Genomic DNA, 16,891 nt, shown 5'->3' on the forward strand with positions numbered 1-16,891 from the left:
ACAAACCAAACAAACACTTTATCAGGTGGAAATATTACAGTTTACTACTSAGTTCCATGGGTGATTGTTTAGGGGATCTTTTGGATAATTTTCTATATTTGTATGCAAAAAGAGCCAAGCCCAATGCTCCAACTGCAGAAAGAGCAAAAAGCACATAAAGAGCAATTTCTGCACTTTGGGATGTTAAATCCAATCCCAAAAAGCTCACGCTGTCAGCTGCTTCTGGAGTGGGGTCTGTTGGTGTCACTGTATGGGAAAACAGTAAAAAAGTGTTAGGACAGAGCCTGGGGGAACGGAGCATGCAGGGGAATACCCTCATTCCCAAACCCCCTCACCAACACTGGCTGCTGTTTGTGGTACTGCTCCAGTTGAGAAATCAYAAATCACAAAAGAATCAGTATTTCCAAAACCTTACCCAAAACAACGATTTGTATAAAGTTTTCAGAATTGCTTAGAAAAAACGTTGTGAAAGTATTGAATATGTGTGGTTTGGAAAATATCTTGGGCAATTTTCTTATAGAAAAATCTAGTGAAATAACTTTTGTTGTATTCTGAAGACAGGCATGTTGAGGTGCTCTTGCACAAGATTAAATTGTTAGTCTGGATTTGCATACAGAAGGGACAATGATTAGAGTCCTTAAAAAAATCGCAGAAAACAGTGTTGTCTCTAAAGACCTTAGATAATGGAACTCTTTTGGCACTAGGATCAGATGTGAACACACAAGCAACATTTATGCTGCATCACTCACCTTCTGGCTCCTGTTCCAGACAGGGATGYGGGCCCATTGCTGGGTCTGGAAAGCCATTGCATTTTATGATCTGTGAGTAATATTTGGCTGAGGCCTTGGGTCGCCGTGGCAAAGAGGGATCTGAGAAATTCACATGGTAGAGCCCAAACTTTTCCTCATAACCCACTGCCCACTCCAAGTTGTCCATCAGTGTCCACGCAGTGTAGCCCCGTAAGTCAACACCATCAAGCACAATGGCTGCAGGCAGGAGCAGAGAGAACAGGTCARTGGTCACCCCTTGGCAGCCAGGGCAGGAAGGTGCTCCAGAACATCCACACTTGGCACTTGGTGAGGTTATTGCCACCTGGGCCTTGTTGGTTTTGTTCTCCTCATTGCCACCTCTCTGCTGTGCTGACTTAGCTCTGCTGCCCAGTTACAGTCAACAAACAGCCAGGGTAGTTCACTCTGTGCCCAGAAATGGACACTGCTTCCCTCTGCTCCAAAAATCAAAATTTTTGTCCAAGAAACAAAGGTTTAAGAATAAAGAAGAAAAAACATCAAAATGCAACTATTGTTTAAACAAATGTTTGTGGGGTGTTGCTACTACAAGGCCGTAAATGAGCACTTCCTGAACACCTGGCTGTTCCCAATATGTCAGAAAAGCAAACTGAAAAAGCCCTTTCCTGAACTTGCTTGACACAGCTGTAATTGAAACCAGTTTGGGGGTTGGGTTTTTACCATTTCAAAAAGATGCAGTTTTTAGACACAGCAGTAGTCAAACTAGAAGCCAAAACAGGAGTGTATCAGATAYTAGAACCTTCTCTCACCAGGTGTAGCAAATCAAGGAACTTGSAAGTTACTCTACTAAACCCAGGGTTTGTTCTCCCTTTAGATCCCCTTTCCTGGCACAGTTGTGACTATCCATGGGCAGTTTTTGGTAAACCCAAAGGCTCTTGCTGATGGATTCAGGAAACCCATGTGCCTATGCAGCTTACAAGTGTGATTGCAATGGCCTTTCAGCTCTTCACAACTTGCTTTATACACATCAGTCTTGTGGCAAAGCCACTGCTGCTCTCTAGAGCTTTGGATGACCAGAGTTCAATCACCACTCCTACCTTTGAGTGCCTCGTTGATGTAGCTCCGATAGTAATGCATTCTCCAAGTGTCATTGAATTCAAAGGCTCCCCTTTCCGAGACGCCGTTTTCGGTCACATAAATGGGAGGGTTGTTGTATTCTTCCTTTATCCACCTGAGGATCTTTCTGAATCCAAAGGGTGTCACCTTGAGCCAGACAGAGCCCGAGTCCAGCCAGCTGCGGTCAGTCACTGTGGCTACACCCCTGTGGAGGAGGACACTGCTCAGGGCCAGTCCCACGGGCCAGGCACCTCAGGGCCCAGGGCTGAGGTGCTGCTCCTGCTCACAAGCCTAAAAGACACAAGTGTTTTTCATAGAAAACACTTCTCATGCTTGGCTTTACAGTCATGCTCTGTGTAAATCAGCTGTGGCTGAGGATGGGATGTTGGTTTCAAATCTTTGCATACTACAACACCATTTCTACTTTTCAAGGCATGATGCAGTGCTTGAGGACACAAAATGCAAGACTGAGCCCACTGTCAGACAGGGATAAATCTTAGGGGCTGAGATGTAGCAGCAAAGGGAAGTTAYAAAAATTTCATCTATTCTCTGTGGAAACATTTTGGAAAGCTGACAGTTTCATTTCCATGTGTGGTCCCACCATTACCTAAATTCTTATTAGAAAAACTAGTAAGCTCCTATTATTTCCTTTTTGGAGTTGAGGAATAAAATTAGTATCTATATATTTATATACTAAATATATTTAGTATCTAAATAAAAAAATCTTAYCTATGCGTAACCATCAAGTGATTGAGTTATTTAGACTTTGAACTTACATTTATCCARTGCAGTGAGGGACCTAAAACTGTTTAACAACAAATGGAGGAGTATCCATAAACCAGGATAACACCTCACAGTTCAAACTGCAGATTGGAGGAGGRAAATATGATAAATACTGTTTATCATCTCATGAATGGAAAAAAAAAACCAAGGGCTATTGCTGGACTTCGGTGAAAAGAACAGCACCTCAGGTAYTGTTTGGTTATGTTCTCCCTAGTATTGGTTATGACAGCTTAAAACACCTGTCTGAGAGCTTTATTTGCTATCAATTTATACTTGTCAGTTGACCCAGGCTCCAGGTTTGCAGATTTTGTTTACATTACATTTACAATAATTTACATTCATCTCTTACCTGTCAGAGTCATAYGACATAACACCCTTAGGATAGTTTAGGTTGTATGTTAAAACCGTGGTATAATGATTGAGACCAAAGTAGTCAAATGTGCCTTTAATTCTTTGTTTTTCACTTTCAGTAAATTCTGGAAGTCTGCAAGAGAAAACAGAGAATACACTTTGYACACCATGGCTAATGCTGGTATCCCTGGTACCAGCACCACAAGGACAGAAACTGGGAATTGGGAATAGGAAACAAGAAATGTAACTGAGAGGGACCAATGAGTTGAGTAYATAGTTTTAAGAAAAGTTAAATAAATTTATCACAGGCATCAGGCAAAGCACTGTGTGTCAAATGTGGGGCAGTTACTGTGTCACTGAGCTGCTAATTTATTACCCCAAGGATATGATCAGGCAAAAACCTCYYGCTTAGAYTGGAACTAAGTGATCTTTAAGATGCCTTCCAACACAAGCCATTCTATKATTCTATGAAAATGTACACYWAAATTTTTCTGTGAGGATAYAATTAAGCTTATTTGCAGTAACATTGTAATAGAAYCATTGAAATGTATAATTTCAATCAGAAAAGCAGGTTTGAGCACAACCAGTGAAACAAAAGCTGGTGTGTGCCCGGGCCCTTACCGGGACTTGCTCAGACCCTGAGCCAGACTTCGTTCCCGAATCCTTTTTTTCATCACTTCACTATAATCACCATTTTTGAAAATGGGATGAGCAAACCAACCTAGAAAAAACTAAACCAGGAAATAAGGGAAGATGAATCATATATCAAAACATGGGATTTTACCACTTCTTTGTGACATGCTGCTTTATAGGTGATACCCAAATTTATAACAAACAGGCACATGCAGATACACAGGAATGCCCATTAAACAGCAGTAAGTTTAATAAGCTGTTGTCACAGCAACCATATTTAGTTTCATTTTTCTTGCATGCCTGTTTATCCCCCATAAGAGGGTGATACATTCCCCTGCAGTGCTGCCTCTGCCTCATGTTATTTCAGTGAGATGCTGACCTGGGTTCTGGGCACATCCAGCACCCAGAGAGGGGGTGTCACCAGGAGCAGGCAGAGCTGTGACCAGGGGTCTCTGTACCTGCATGAATCGTCTGGCAGCTTCGATGTCCTCCTGCTTGTGTGGGTTGCGTGGCTCTGCCCAGTCAGAGTTGATGGTGATGGAGATGAGCCCTCCCTGCTTGGCCCGGTAGGTCTCGTTGTACAAGTGCCAGACCTCRGCATGTGCCTTGATCAAGTTGTGTCCCACCACGTAGGGAGCACGCCCAGGCCGAACAGAGACACCTGCAGGGACAGGAACAGAGTCAGGGACAGTGCAGACAGCAGAACAGCACTTCCCAGCCCTCTCACTGCTGCTTCCCGGGCTAACACAACCCCGGGGCACCCAGAAATGTCCCTGGTAAAGGAATAAAGTGCAGCACCTGGTGGCCCGAGCCCAGCCCCGGGCTGGAATCAGCACTAGGCAGAGGTAGCTGAAGGAGCAGTGCTGGAGGAAGGCTGTGCCAGGAGGAGTCKGCATTGCCCCCTCCTTCCTCTGGACCAGGACACAGGCTGCTGCTGCCAGGAGTGCAGAAAGCTGGGTGTTCAGGCCAGCTCACATTCTCTCTTCTCTAGGCTCTACCCTGCAGCTGAGCTGGGTCCTCCTCCAGCCCAAATCCTTCTCCACAGTCCCTGGAGCTGGTCTGGAARTGGGATCTGCTCTGGGCAGCAAGGGTAATCCAGAGGCTGCAGAGGAAGGGTGGATTAGAGGAATGGAAGGAGGAGGTGACAGAAAGAGTGAAAGAAGGAACTGTTCACCACACCACAGCAATCTGAACTCCATCTATCCACACCACATCATCTTCCTTGCTCTACCTTTGCAAGACCCAAGCAGCTTCTTTGCTGCAGTATAAAACAATTGWGCAGACAGTGCTGTGAGCATTCTGAGATTCTGCCCAGAAGACTTGCCTGGAGCAGCAGTGCCAACACCGTAGCCAAGATATGCAGTGTTGTAGGGTTCATTGAGGGTTATCCAAAATTTCACTTTATCCCCCAGCCTCTGGAAAATGACCTCAGCATATTCCTTAAATCTCTGAACTATGGTATCATTCTCCCACCCACCGATGTCCTGCAGTGCCTGGGGGAGGTCCCAGTGATACAGAGTTACCTGTGGGGAAAGACAGCAGGATAAAGGATCMACCAGTCACTCTTACAGTAACTCAGACTCATTTATGAACAAAAATAAACTCTGCTTTGATCCGCAGTTACCTTTCCTGACTGTGACTGATGTTGTAGTGATCCCTCATGCACTCAGATAAATACCTTTTTGCCAGTTTCTTTAGGGACTGTCTGATCGTGAAGATGAAGCTTTTACCAAAAACCACCTTGTGGCAGCAAAAACCAATCAGTGAAGAACTGCTGCACCTGCAGCAGGTGTAGTACAATCCACTAGAACACCTGAGTGGGCTGGTACAGGGGTCTGAGGACAGCTCAGAGTCACTCAACAGTGCTGAAAGGGCTCATTGATGCAGGGGTGAGGTCCTGTCCATTGTATGCAACAAACCWCASTGACCAGTGGAGCTTCCTGAGTCYCAGGAAAAGSATAAATTTACAYCCATCTCYAAGAAGGGCAAGAAGGAAGATCTTGGGAGCCACATTATTCAGTCTCACCTCAGTRTCTCCAAAGATCTCTGCATAGGTCCCTGTGGAATCTATTTCCAAGTACATGAGGGACAAGAAGGCAATTGGAAACAGCCAACAATAACGTTACTGTGATCTTTCTGGACAGAAATTTCAATACATCCCTATATTCCAAGTTTATTTGCTTAGGCAATACCCTGTGTTTCTTCACAGAAGAAAATGAAAAAAGAAAAACCATTTCTGTGTGAAGGAGGATGTGGATGGAAACGCACATGTTGCTCTGAGCATCAGATATTGGGTTTGCTATTTTTTAGTTACCTGAAAGTTACTGGGTGTAATTACCTGAGGCATAATGTTGGCTGCCAGAAGGGCATCRATCAGCCTTTCATAGTAGTTCAGTCCCTTTTCATTGATGTATCTAGTGGTCCCATCTGGGAGAACACGGGACCAGGAGATTGAAAAGCGATAGTGAGACACCTTGAGGCTTTTCAGCATTTCCACATCCTCCTCAATCTTGTGGTAGCTGTCACAAGCTACATCTCCAGTCGCATCTTTGCCAATTCTCAAGGGAGTGTGGGAATATTTGTCCCAAATGCTAAGTCCTTTCCCATCTGCTCTCCATCCTCCCTCAATCTGTAATTGAAAATGGGGGAGAAATTGTTAGCAAGCCCTAAATTTAGATCTCGGCCTAGCAAAGAATTCAGTCTGTTATTCTTTGTGGTGCTACACAAGTAACTAACTGTCCACAGATACTTCAGGAGTCCATCTCAGTTTCCTGACCTGATAAGCTGCAGTTGCTACACTCCACCAGAAGTTCTCTGGAAACTCTCCATATAAAAATTCATCTTCCTTGGGCAGTGGGATGCCATTGTTGTGGATGATTTCTGCGTAGTACACAGCAGAGCGCTTTGGCGTTCTTGGCCGGTTGGGGTTGTCAAAATCAACCTGGTTCAACCCAAATCTTGGATCATAACCATCACGCCAYTCAAAGTTATCCAACAAAGACCAAGCGTTGTATCCTTTCAGATTAACACCATCTAACTTGTAAGCTGAAAGACCAGAAACAAATGGAAGAGCATCAGTGGCATAATCACACATTAAATGAACCCCAAAGAATTCACATGCAAGCACATACAGGCTCCTATTTGCATACAGCTGGCACTGGTCAAGTAAAACCATTAAGAGAATCATCATAGTTGTAGGAAACAAAGTACAGCCATTCAAAGGAGATCATAAAACCAAATACTCTTTAYATTGTGTTCAGACTATTTAAAAACTGGTATCAATTACTTTTTAAAAGTACTCATCTACTCATCAGACAAGTAAAGTGACCAGCAATGTAGAGAGGAGACACACACCACCAACAGAACAAAAGCAAATTCTTGTACCTTTTAAAGCTTCATTAATGTATGTTTTGTAGAAAAATATCCTGGAATTGTCATCAACATCYGATTTGGCCTTTATCCCCACACCGTTCTCAATGATATAGATCGGGGGATTTCCATATTCCTCTTTGATCCAGTTCAGCAGCCGCCGCAGACCCCAGGACACAGCCAGATAACCACTGACAGCGGAGGAAGGCCAGGAGCTGTCAACTTTTATAGAAACTTCYCGGTCATACTCATAAGAGAAGGGCYTCAGACGTGTTGTTGAATGAGTTATAATTTTGGAGGTGTAGGTRTTGAAGCAGAAGACATCTGCGGTGCCGCGGATGTATTCACGCTCCTCTGCTGTGAAAACCGGCAAGCGCGACGACGGCAGGTTCTGGAGCTCACTCCTGTTCCCAACCTTCCACTTCATCACGTTGGGGTAGTCCCCGTTTTTGAAGATCGGGTGTGCGAACCACCCCACCAAAAACTGCAGGTACCTGTCAGCAGCCTCAATGTCCCTGGGGTCGCTCGGCGTCCTCGGCTCAGCCCAGTCGATGTTGGGGCACAGGGCAATGACCCCGCCCTGACTCGCTCTGTATTTGTCATCGTAGGTGTGGTACACCCTGGCGTGAGCTTTCAGTAGGATGTGGGCAACCCTGTAGGGAGCACTGCCAGGGTCCTTGACATTGGGTGGGAATGTCCCGGGGCCRTAGCCCAGCCAGGCAATGATTTGGGGTTCATTGAATGTAATCCAGAACTTCACCCTGTCCCCAAAGGTCCGGAAACAGAAGTCTGCAAAGCTGTCAAACAGATCAATCAGCTCGTCGCTCTCCCAGCCACCAATGTCCTGGAGAGCTTGTGGCAGGTCCCAGTGGTAGAGAGTGACAATCGGAGTGATGTTATTTGCAACCAGCCCATCAATGAGACGGYTGTAATAATCAACTCCGTAGCTGTTGATTGAGTTGTTCCTTCCAGTGGGGAAAATTCGAGGCCAGGACAGAGAGAAACGATAATTGTTTACCCCTAAGCCTCTCAGCAGGTAAATATCTTCCTCCACCTTGTGGTAGCTATCACAAGCTATGTCTCCATTGTCATTATTATTTATATTCCCTGGGACATGGGTGAAGTTATCCCAAATGCTGGGTCCTTTGCCATCAGCATCCCAACCTCCCTCTATCTGGTAGGCAGAGGAAGACACACCCCAGGTAAAATCCTCTGGGAATGTACCATAAAAGTACATATCTCTTTCAAAGGCAGTCTGAGATGAGAACTTCTGCCAGACAACCTTTGCCTTGGAGGGAACTTCTGATGCTGGCAAATTTGGCAGTTTTGATGGCACAGGTCGGTCAAACACCMCTGGAGCAGAAGGTCTGCCCAAGGCTTTGGATGGAAAACCATTTTTTTCAATAACACCGGCATAGAAGTAAGCAGATGCCTTGGGAGTCCTTGGTCTGTTGCTGTCTGCAAAGTTCACATGATGCAGCCCGAATTTCAGGCTGTACCCCTCTGGGCCTTCAAAGCCATCAAYCAGGGATCGAGCAATGTATGACCCAACATGAACGGCGTCCACTTGCACCGCTGCCACAGAAACAATGAGACACTGTTACTTACCCACCTGAAAGATCCTGAACACAGCTCAGCACAACAGAAGCACCATAGTCAAGCATATATTGTGACAAGGCAAACACTTAAAAATGGTTTTAAAGGCTAAAAAAATCTCCCAAACAATTAAGAGTACGTGGCAAGAAAAGCAGTCAGCACTCTAATAGGAGCTGGTCAAATGCTTAGTGATAAAAATGTGTAGAAAAGAAGTATTTGTTAAGAGGTATCTGAGTACAGGACACTCGTGCCACTGGTATCCCTTCCCCTGTCCTCTTGTTTTCAAGCAGATTTCATCAATTTAAGTGTACGGTGCACCTCTAGATTTAACACTGTTTTTAAACTGAAACTTTGCATRTATTTAGTGCTTGCCTATATTCCCTGAGCACAGGAGAGCTTCTTTTAGCAGAACAGGGTATCCAATACCAACAGAAGCAAGCACAACATCCCTCCACACACTGCTTACAAAAAAAGCAGTAAATCTGTCATTCAAAACAAGTTCACTCCCTTGTGCAGTCCATCCTCTTTACTTCTACTAAGGCATAACAGCAATGCTAAATTGTGGTTTTCATAACTCCTTCAACACTTCCAGCAGTATGAGATCTTGACCTAGAGGTCAAAAAGATCAAATGCTACACACACTGATCACCAGCATATTCAACAGAGCATATTAAATGTTTTCCTGATAGTATTGTTTAGTCAATCTAGAGAGCATCAGTCAAAYCTATTTGAAATCTCAGTTCTCTATACTTGTCCAGAACTTGCCACTTACACTATTTTTATGTCCAATAATATACATCTTGTAAAGATACAAGCATAATTTGAACATTCTACAAGCTTAACTTGAACATTCTCAAAATGATTGAGGTAGAAATTTTAGGAGATATTTCCAGCCTGAAGTGATGCAGGTTGCTGCCAGTTAGATCTGATTAATCGCTAAAGGCACTTCAGCCCTGATTTATGAGATGCCCACAGGCAAGAGCCTGCAGGCCAATCATCTCCAGGGGAGCTGGAGCACATAAACAGTGTTCTCACAGAGAGACTGACCTAAGGGCCCAGACTACACTAATCCATAGACATGAAAAATGCACTCCAATATCTAAAGAGAATGGAGAGCTACATGACGGGACACCAAACAGGCTTAAATATGTAAGGTGACACTCACTACCTGCATAATAGGCAGCTGACCTCACATCACTGTTGTAGAGTTAACCACCGTGGAAGGGCTAGAATAATTCGTTGCCATGATTAAAAAAAATGAAATTATTCGATTTCTCCATACCTTTCAGGGCCTCATCGATGTACTGGCGTAAATAATCCACTCGCAGAGTGTCATTGATGAGATCCCCCACATCTCCTGTTGGCACACCATTCCCTGCTATGTATATTGGGATATTTGACTGTGTGTATTCCTGGGATACAAAGTTCAGCAGCCTTCTTAATCCCCAAGGGACCACATGGATCCAAGAAGAGGCAGCCTGTGGCCAGGAAGGATCTACRTGCAAGGAGAAGTCCCCAATGCTCTCGTAGCCTGGTGTGCAGGTCCTGTTAGTCCTGGCACTGACCAGGCGGGAAGTGTAATGGGAAAGGCCAAAAAAATCTGCAGTGCCTTTCACCCAGGACTTCTCTTCCTCTGTAAATACAGGCAGCTGTGCAACTGTTGTGGAGCACTGCTGGTTCACTTCCTGGATCTGAGCCTTCAGCATATCTGGGTAATCACCATTAACAAATATGGGGTGAGCAAACCAGCCAAGCATGAACTGCAGGTACCTCTCAGACGCCCTCACATCCTCAGAGCTSGTTGGAGTCTTGGGCTCAGCCCAGTCTGAATTCAGCACCAGCCCTACCTTTCCCAGTTGCTGAGAACGGTATTTGTCATTGTACAGGTGCCAGACCTTGGCATGAGCCTTGAGAATTGTGTGAGCAGCCTGGGAGCAAAAAGCAGAGGAAAAYGTGTCACACTGCATTGCACAGGAMCTCTTAAACATTGAGCTTATTGCCCTCTCCATCCAAAAGAAAACACCTAGGCAAAACAAATAGCCATAGACAGGGAGCCTAGTAGCATTTGGAATAAGCAAAAGAATCTGATTATCCATCAACACCGGCTTTCAGAATAGAAAAGTAAAATAAAACATGCAGCCTCCCTTAATTAACCCATCTTTAACCAGTGTCATATATCCAGCACCCAAATTGTCGTCTCAGAAGCCATGCTAGGCCTAAACACAGCTAAAGCACAGAACCATCATGGAAAACAACACTACTAGAGCAGCTGCAGGATTCCTGTAAGGAATAATTCCCTACCTTGTACGATGCTACTCCTGGGTCAGTGATTCCTGGRGGATGCTCTCCAGTGCCGTAGCCAGCGTAGCTGATGACCCAGGGCTCGTGGAATGTAACCCAGAGCTTGACMCGATCCCCGAAAGTGGAAAAGCAGAACTCTGCATAGCTCACAAAAGCATCGATGATGCTTTCATTCTGCCAGCCACCAAGAGCCTGCAGAGCCTGGGGCAGGTCCCAGTGGAACAGAGTCACCATGGGCTCAATGYTAGAGTCTAACAGCTGGTCAATTAATCGGCTGTAATAATCAACACCCTTGGAATTGATGGTCTCGTTGGTGCCAGCAGGGAAGATTCTAGACCAGGATACAGAGAATTTRTACAGCTGGGGGTGAAGACCCCTAAGCAGGTAAAGGTCATAGGCGGTTTTATAGTAGCTGTCACATGCCACGTCTGCTGTTTGGTTCATGTGGACATGGCCTGCATGCCCAAACTGATCCCAGATGCTCTCTCCTTTCCCATCCTCTGCCCAAGCTCCTTCRACGTTAAAGGCACCTGTGGATACGCCCCAGAGGAAACCACTTGGGAAAACATCTTGCAGGAAAGAATCCCTCTCTGATTCAGACTGCTTWGCAAACTTTTCCCAAACCGTTTGATAGGAGGACCGAGGGGCAAGAACAGCATCTGGGTTTTCCTGTGGAGTRTTTGTTTTGCTGGAAACAGAATAAACAGATGTTAAAATCTCCAAGGTGTATGCCAATGCCCCAGAACTTGCAAATATGGAGTAAAAAGGAATTGTTTGCTTCCCATTCAGGTCATAGAAGCTACATATAGTTCTTTTGACATCTGATTAATCCAAGCCTCCTGTCTCCCAGCTGAAACATGGAGGTGGAGGGCAGTCGGGTAACTGCAAAGAGAGCAGCACTTTGCTTACAGAGTCTCATAAATCATTAGTCAGATGTGCAAACAAAATCATTGGAGTGAGCAGCAATTTCCCATGCTACAACTACTTCATGAGTTTCCATAGGATAAGCTAAAACTAATAAATCCTGCTACTGTAATCCTTAGCGTTTCCCTGCACAATGACATCCATAAGCTCGATGGGCTTCTCCCCTAGGAAAGCCTCTATTGGATTTGTTTATTTAYAACCTTTTGCTGTAGAAAACAGCAGAAGGTTTGAAAAATGTACTTGTTACTATTGGCTTGAAGGTGCAATTTGGGTAACCAAGGATGAGAGAGTGGAAGAGGATTACATTACAGGATTAGTAGCAGGATAGAGGATTGTAAGTAATTGGAAGAGACTGGGCTCAGCAGAAAGACAGYTCTTTGCAGCTTTTCAGCAACTAACAGCAGACTTCACCACTAGAAACTATCTTGTCTCTCCCTGCACACAGGTTTCTAGAGGACAGTGTTTTATTACTGTATCTTATTTTAGTATTATATAGYATTACAGTATTTTATCATAGTACCTTAAATCATGAGATAAGTAGTCCAAGAACTCATTAACGTCATAGCCAATCATATATGCTTCTTCTGTATTAATGGCTGAAAAAAAACAAATGGTAAGTGCTCAATGTAGTCATAATTTAGATGCCATGGACTGCATGTCACTACTTGTACAATTACATCGTGAAATAAATTTTTCCTAATATCCAACCTAAACCTCTCCTACTGCAACTTGAGGCCCATGAAAAGGATGAAAAGATTTGGGGAAGATTTCCTGTTTCCCCTCCCTCTACACTAACCATCYACCCTTAATTTTCCAATAAGACTATAAAAAAACATAAAGGTACTTCATCTAATAGCAKCAGCCTAGATTGGATTTTTAATTTCCTCTATAACTATAGATTTTTAAAATTTCCTCTATAACTCTGCTCTATTATGCAGAGCTTAACTAAAAAACTCTCCTCCTTACTGCAACATCACTCACCTATGGCAATGGCAGCTACTGGTTCGAAAGGATTTTCCTCCATGGAAGCACAGTCAARCAACTTTAGACTGAAGACCAAGATATTTTTGTGCTTCCAGACACTCTGCAAAACCAGAATTCAAACACTAGTATGAAAAGAAGCATCAGCCAGCTAGGAAAACCAGTCAGCTAGTAAAACCATGCTGTTGGCATTGTTTGTATTTTCCATGGGCAGCTCCTTTTCCTGCTACCCAGATTCTGGTGACTCTTTGCTTATGGATTTAAAGAACGCAGTTCACTACCAGAGGTTTAATACCAGGTACCAGCCTACAGCATCACTGATGTTGTTGCTGCCATATGATCTAATCCTTCCACAAACTCATCCTCATTAATGTTTCTGCCTCTGTGGATGGGGAATGTGAAGCACTGATATGGTAGCACTGCTGCAGAGAGCCCATTCTAGAGTTTAATAGTCTCTTTCAGCTTATCAAACACTTAGCATGTGACAGAGAAGGATTTTCAGTCCTGGACAAAGGAATTCTTCCATTCCAATCATTAATATATCAATGATAAGTATTGCCCAAGATGATCCTTTCCAGCACTTTTCTGTTTTTAAGTCAGAGTAACAGTAGAGAAATAAGCACTTTGCAGCTGCTTCCTGGTGTAGCTGCTGCCTGAGCTCTCACAGAAAATCACAACTGTTTAGACATGCATCACAGAACATGAAATTCTGCTCCTATTTATGGTCTGTTGTTTGCTGCTAAATTTTTAACCCTGTGAATAACATTACCTGGAATTCACTCAATTTTTTGTAGAAATCTGTTTCATTTCCACAATGGTACTGAAGGCTAAGAGACACAAAGTCTACTGAATCCTGGAAACAAGAAAAGGAAAAGAATCATCCTGGAGGAAAACACTTTTTTTTTTTTTTTGCAGGTATTACATTAAAAATACATAAAATTATGTAAGGTTTGATAAAGACATGTTGGTGGAATAAGAAGCCATACAGCTGTATAGGTGCACTGGACAATACAATGAGCACAAACAGGATATTTTATGGGAATATGTGTTTTGCATGTCTCCTCCTCAGAAAAGTAAAATTTAAACAGCTAAATTAAATTCCACGAGTATTTTATGAACAATATTAATGATTTACATTAAATTTCTTAATTGGTAAGACTGTCTATGAGTAATCAGAGAAACCCTTACAATTACRTGGGTCAGCTAGGCCTTATCAATAAACCTTCGGGGAAAGTCCATTTCAGAAATCTTTAATCATTCCAAACCGCAAGTGTTATCCCAGTAAAAGTCGTCAAGCTCCAGCAAACAGACTTTATTCTGTTATTAAACCAGCTGATGAAATTGGAAGAAAACTGATAAGCTTTCAGTTTGTTTTTCAGTCCAAGGTTCTATTCCAGTTTAGTTAGCTCATCTGAAACAGCTTCTTTGCTCTCCTGATGAACCACACCTTGCTTAAATCCTTGCAATGTCCCACATACAACACTGCTTGCCCTGCTACTAAATTTTGAAGGATTATGAATTCAGCAAGAATGCTGCACTGTCATTTGTGCACTATGACCTACATCAACATCCTCTGGGTGAGGACAACTGTGAACAAGGAACTTGATCTTTAGATGTTGTCATTGCCTTTGTAGAGATTATGTTCTCATGTTGTGCCATCCCTGTGGAACTACACTACTTTTTTTTTTAGAACAGCTCAGTCTGGGTTTTAACATAATCAACAGATTTTTGAAATAGCAGCTATTTAAAATTAAGTATCTTTATCTTTGGTGGTGCATTAAATACACATGCAAAGAAAAAGATAGAAGGTACACTTTATGCAGATATCTTGTTATTTAGCAAGTATTTTGCTAAAATTGCCAATTATGAGAGCAAACAYGTCGCCATGTAGCTAAATCAGTGCCCACTAGCCAAGAAAGGATGCTGAAGATCTTTTTAAATCAGCAAGCTTCACATACTCAGACTAATCAAATAAGTAAAGCTCACCAAACGGGTCAAATGGTCAACCTGCTGAAATCTTATTTAACTTGCAACAAGTCACTTGATCCCATAAATTAAAGCAAAGCTACATCAAAGCAAAATTATGTACTTTTGGAAATATTTCTCTTAAGGTATTACCTGAAGAGAAACTGAAAGCAATTCTGATGAAGCACTGTCCAAGACATGACCCATTTCTAAAGCAATGGACACCTTTCCACCTTGAAATAAAGAGAGGCAGTCTGTCAGTAATATATTAAAGACAAATAAAAATTTCAGTTTACTGCAGTTATTTTAAAACCAATTTTCAATTGTAGGAGYTGTGGAACACCAGACTCCAGGTACCCACCAGACTCAGAATACCCGCTGTGATTTCAATGGAGAGTTGAACAAGGCAAATATTTAAAGACAGACTTGAAGGAGCCTTTGACAATAAAATGCCCTTCCACACCCTGCATAATTGTAAGTAATATCTTCAATTTTCATGCCTTTGGGATGGGTCTATAATGGTTATTTTTCTTTAATCCCTTCTATGCYGAATGTTTCTGAGATGCTGGGCTGGCAGGAATTTGGAGGGACAGGAGATGCAGGACAAAATCAGGGCAACTCCTAAGGGCTATCACCAGATAGTGTGAATTGCACAACAAAGTATTCCTGATGACTGCAAGAATTTWAAATTAATTAACTAATTAAAAATTTGGGAAAAGAAATGGTGACTCAGCCAGCTCTATTGGTTGTTTGTCTGGGACAGGAAAATTACACGGCCAAAGAAGGCAGACCCAAGGTGACAACTGCTTGAAAAATCCCAGGTACCCATCATGAAAGAGGTGAAATTCTGTTGCTCTGTGAAACACAGGTAGATTTTGGATTTAATTGATGTAAAGGAAACAAGGAAAGTCAAACAAAGGACATTGCAGACTTCCTCACGGTTTTTATCTCATAGGAGACTTTTTGTGCCTTGTTTTTTTATGGTTTCAGACACATTTTGGGAAGGTTTTAGTCTTTCCTCCATGGGCCAGTTACACAAAAATATCTACGTAGAGACTGCATATAGCTGTTACCATTTAATGCCATCTCAAAATATTTGTGAGTCCTATTGACAACACCCCTCTCCCTGCTCTCCTTACCTGCTGCTGGTGAGAGTTTCTTGATGAGGGTGGTGTAAAATCCTTCATGGGCAGCAGCCACGGCCTGGACGCGTTCCTGGGGCTCAGTGTAGGGCAGGCTTTGGAGGACCTCAGGCAGGTCACTGAAGGAGAGCCACACATCCACCAGGTCCCCAAAAGCTTCCAAGCTGAACTCTGCATACTCCACAAAAAGATCAGCAAAGGCCCTGGCTCCCTTCCCTCTGGCCTGTGCAGCCACAGCACCGGGGATGTGCCCGTGGTGCAGAACCAGCACAGCTTTGAGCTCTGCAGCAGCCAGTGACTCCAGCAGCTGCCGGTAGCACCAGAGCTGGGCTCCATCCGCCTGCTCGGCACTCCCGTTGGGAAGAACCCGTGCCCACGGCAGGAAAACTTTGTAGTGTGTCACCCCCAGCTCACGGAGCTGGGAGAARTACCAGGGCAGCTCGGAAGCCAGCAGATCTGGCTGGCACAGGTGACTCTGTGCTTTAGCCACAGCAGGGCCCTGGTGGTCCTCGGGCAGGATCTGCTCCTGCAGACCCAATCTCTCTGCCAGCTCACTGGGCAGAGGCCCAGCAATGCTGATGAAATTCTGAGCAAATTCTGCATCGAGCCCAAGGCTGAGAGAAACCAACAGAGAGAGGATGATGGTCTTACAAAGCAGATCCATTTCTGAACCTGCTTCAGAAAGAGTTATCCACACTACTTATATGACAGTACAAGTAATATTTAACTGAAATTATCTATCATTTAAGTGAAATTACATAGATAAATGCTCCCAGAATTAGCTGACACTGGAATAACAAACCATGACTTTCAACCAGTAGATAAACAAATAAATGGGTTAACAGAAAAAAAMCACTGTCCATCAGCTGGAGAAAGGTCTTGTGAAAACATCTTCTGAGATGCTCACACTTCCCTTTAGGTTTGAATATCAATTATAATTTGATGAATTGCCTCCACTTTAGAGGAAAATGAAATAAGTAGATA

General features: G+C 43.5%; 1 protein-coding gene across 1 annotated transcript; it reads right to left on the reverse strand.

Annotated features, from left to right (window-relative positions):
• Positions 1-34: 34 nt before the first annotated feature.
• Positions 35-16,571, reverse strand: LCT (lactase). The gene is made up of 17 exons (XM_057366520.1): positions 15,905-16,571; positions 14,919-14,998; positions 13,570-13,653; positions 12,801-12,903; positions 12,340-12,415; positions 10,896-11,583; positions 9,877-10,522; positions 7,014-8,573; positions 6,406-6,674; positions 5,968-6,258; positions 4,954-5,152; positions 4,088-4,290; positions 3,618-3,727; positions 2,995-3,129; positions 1,844-2,067; positions 750-986; positions 35-246 (listed from the first exon to the last, which is right to left on the reverse strand). The coding sequence occupies exons 1-17, from the start codon at positions 16,569-16,571 to the stop codon at positions 35-37; spliced, it is 5,784 nt and encodes a 1,927-aa protein (XP_057222503.1).
• Positions 16,572-16,891: the final 320 nt, after the last annotated feature.

The sequence above is a fragment of the Malurus melanocephalus genome, unplaced genomic scaffold (genome assembly GCF_030028575.1).
Source record: "Malurus melanocephalus ecotype Western Australia unplaced genomic scaffold, MMel_1.1 scaffold_67, whole genome shotgun sequence".
NCBI lineage: Eukaryota > Metazoa > Chordata > Aves > Passeriformes > Maluridae > Malurus > Malurus melanocephalus.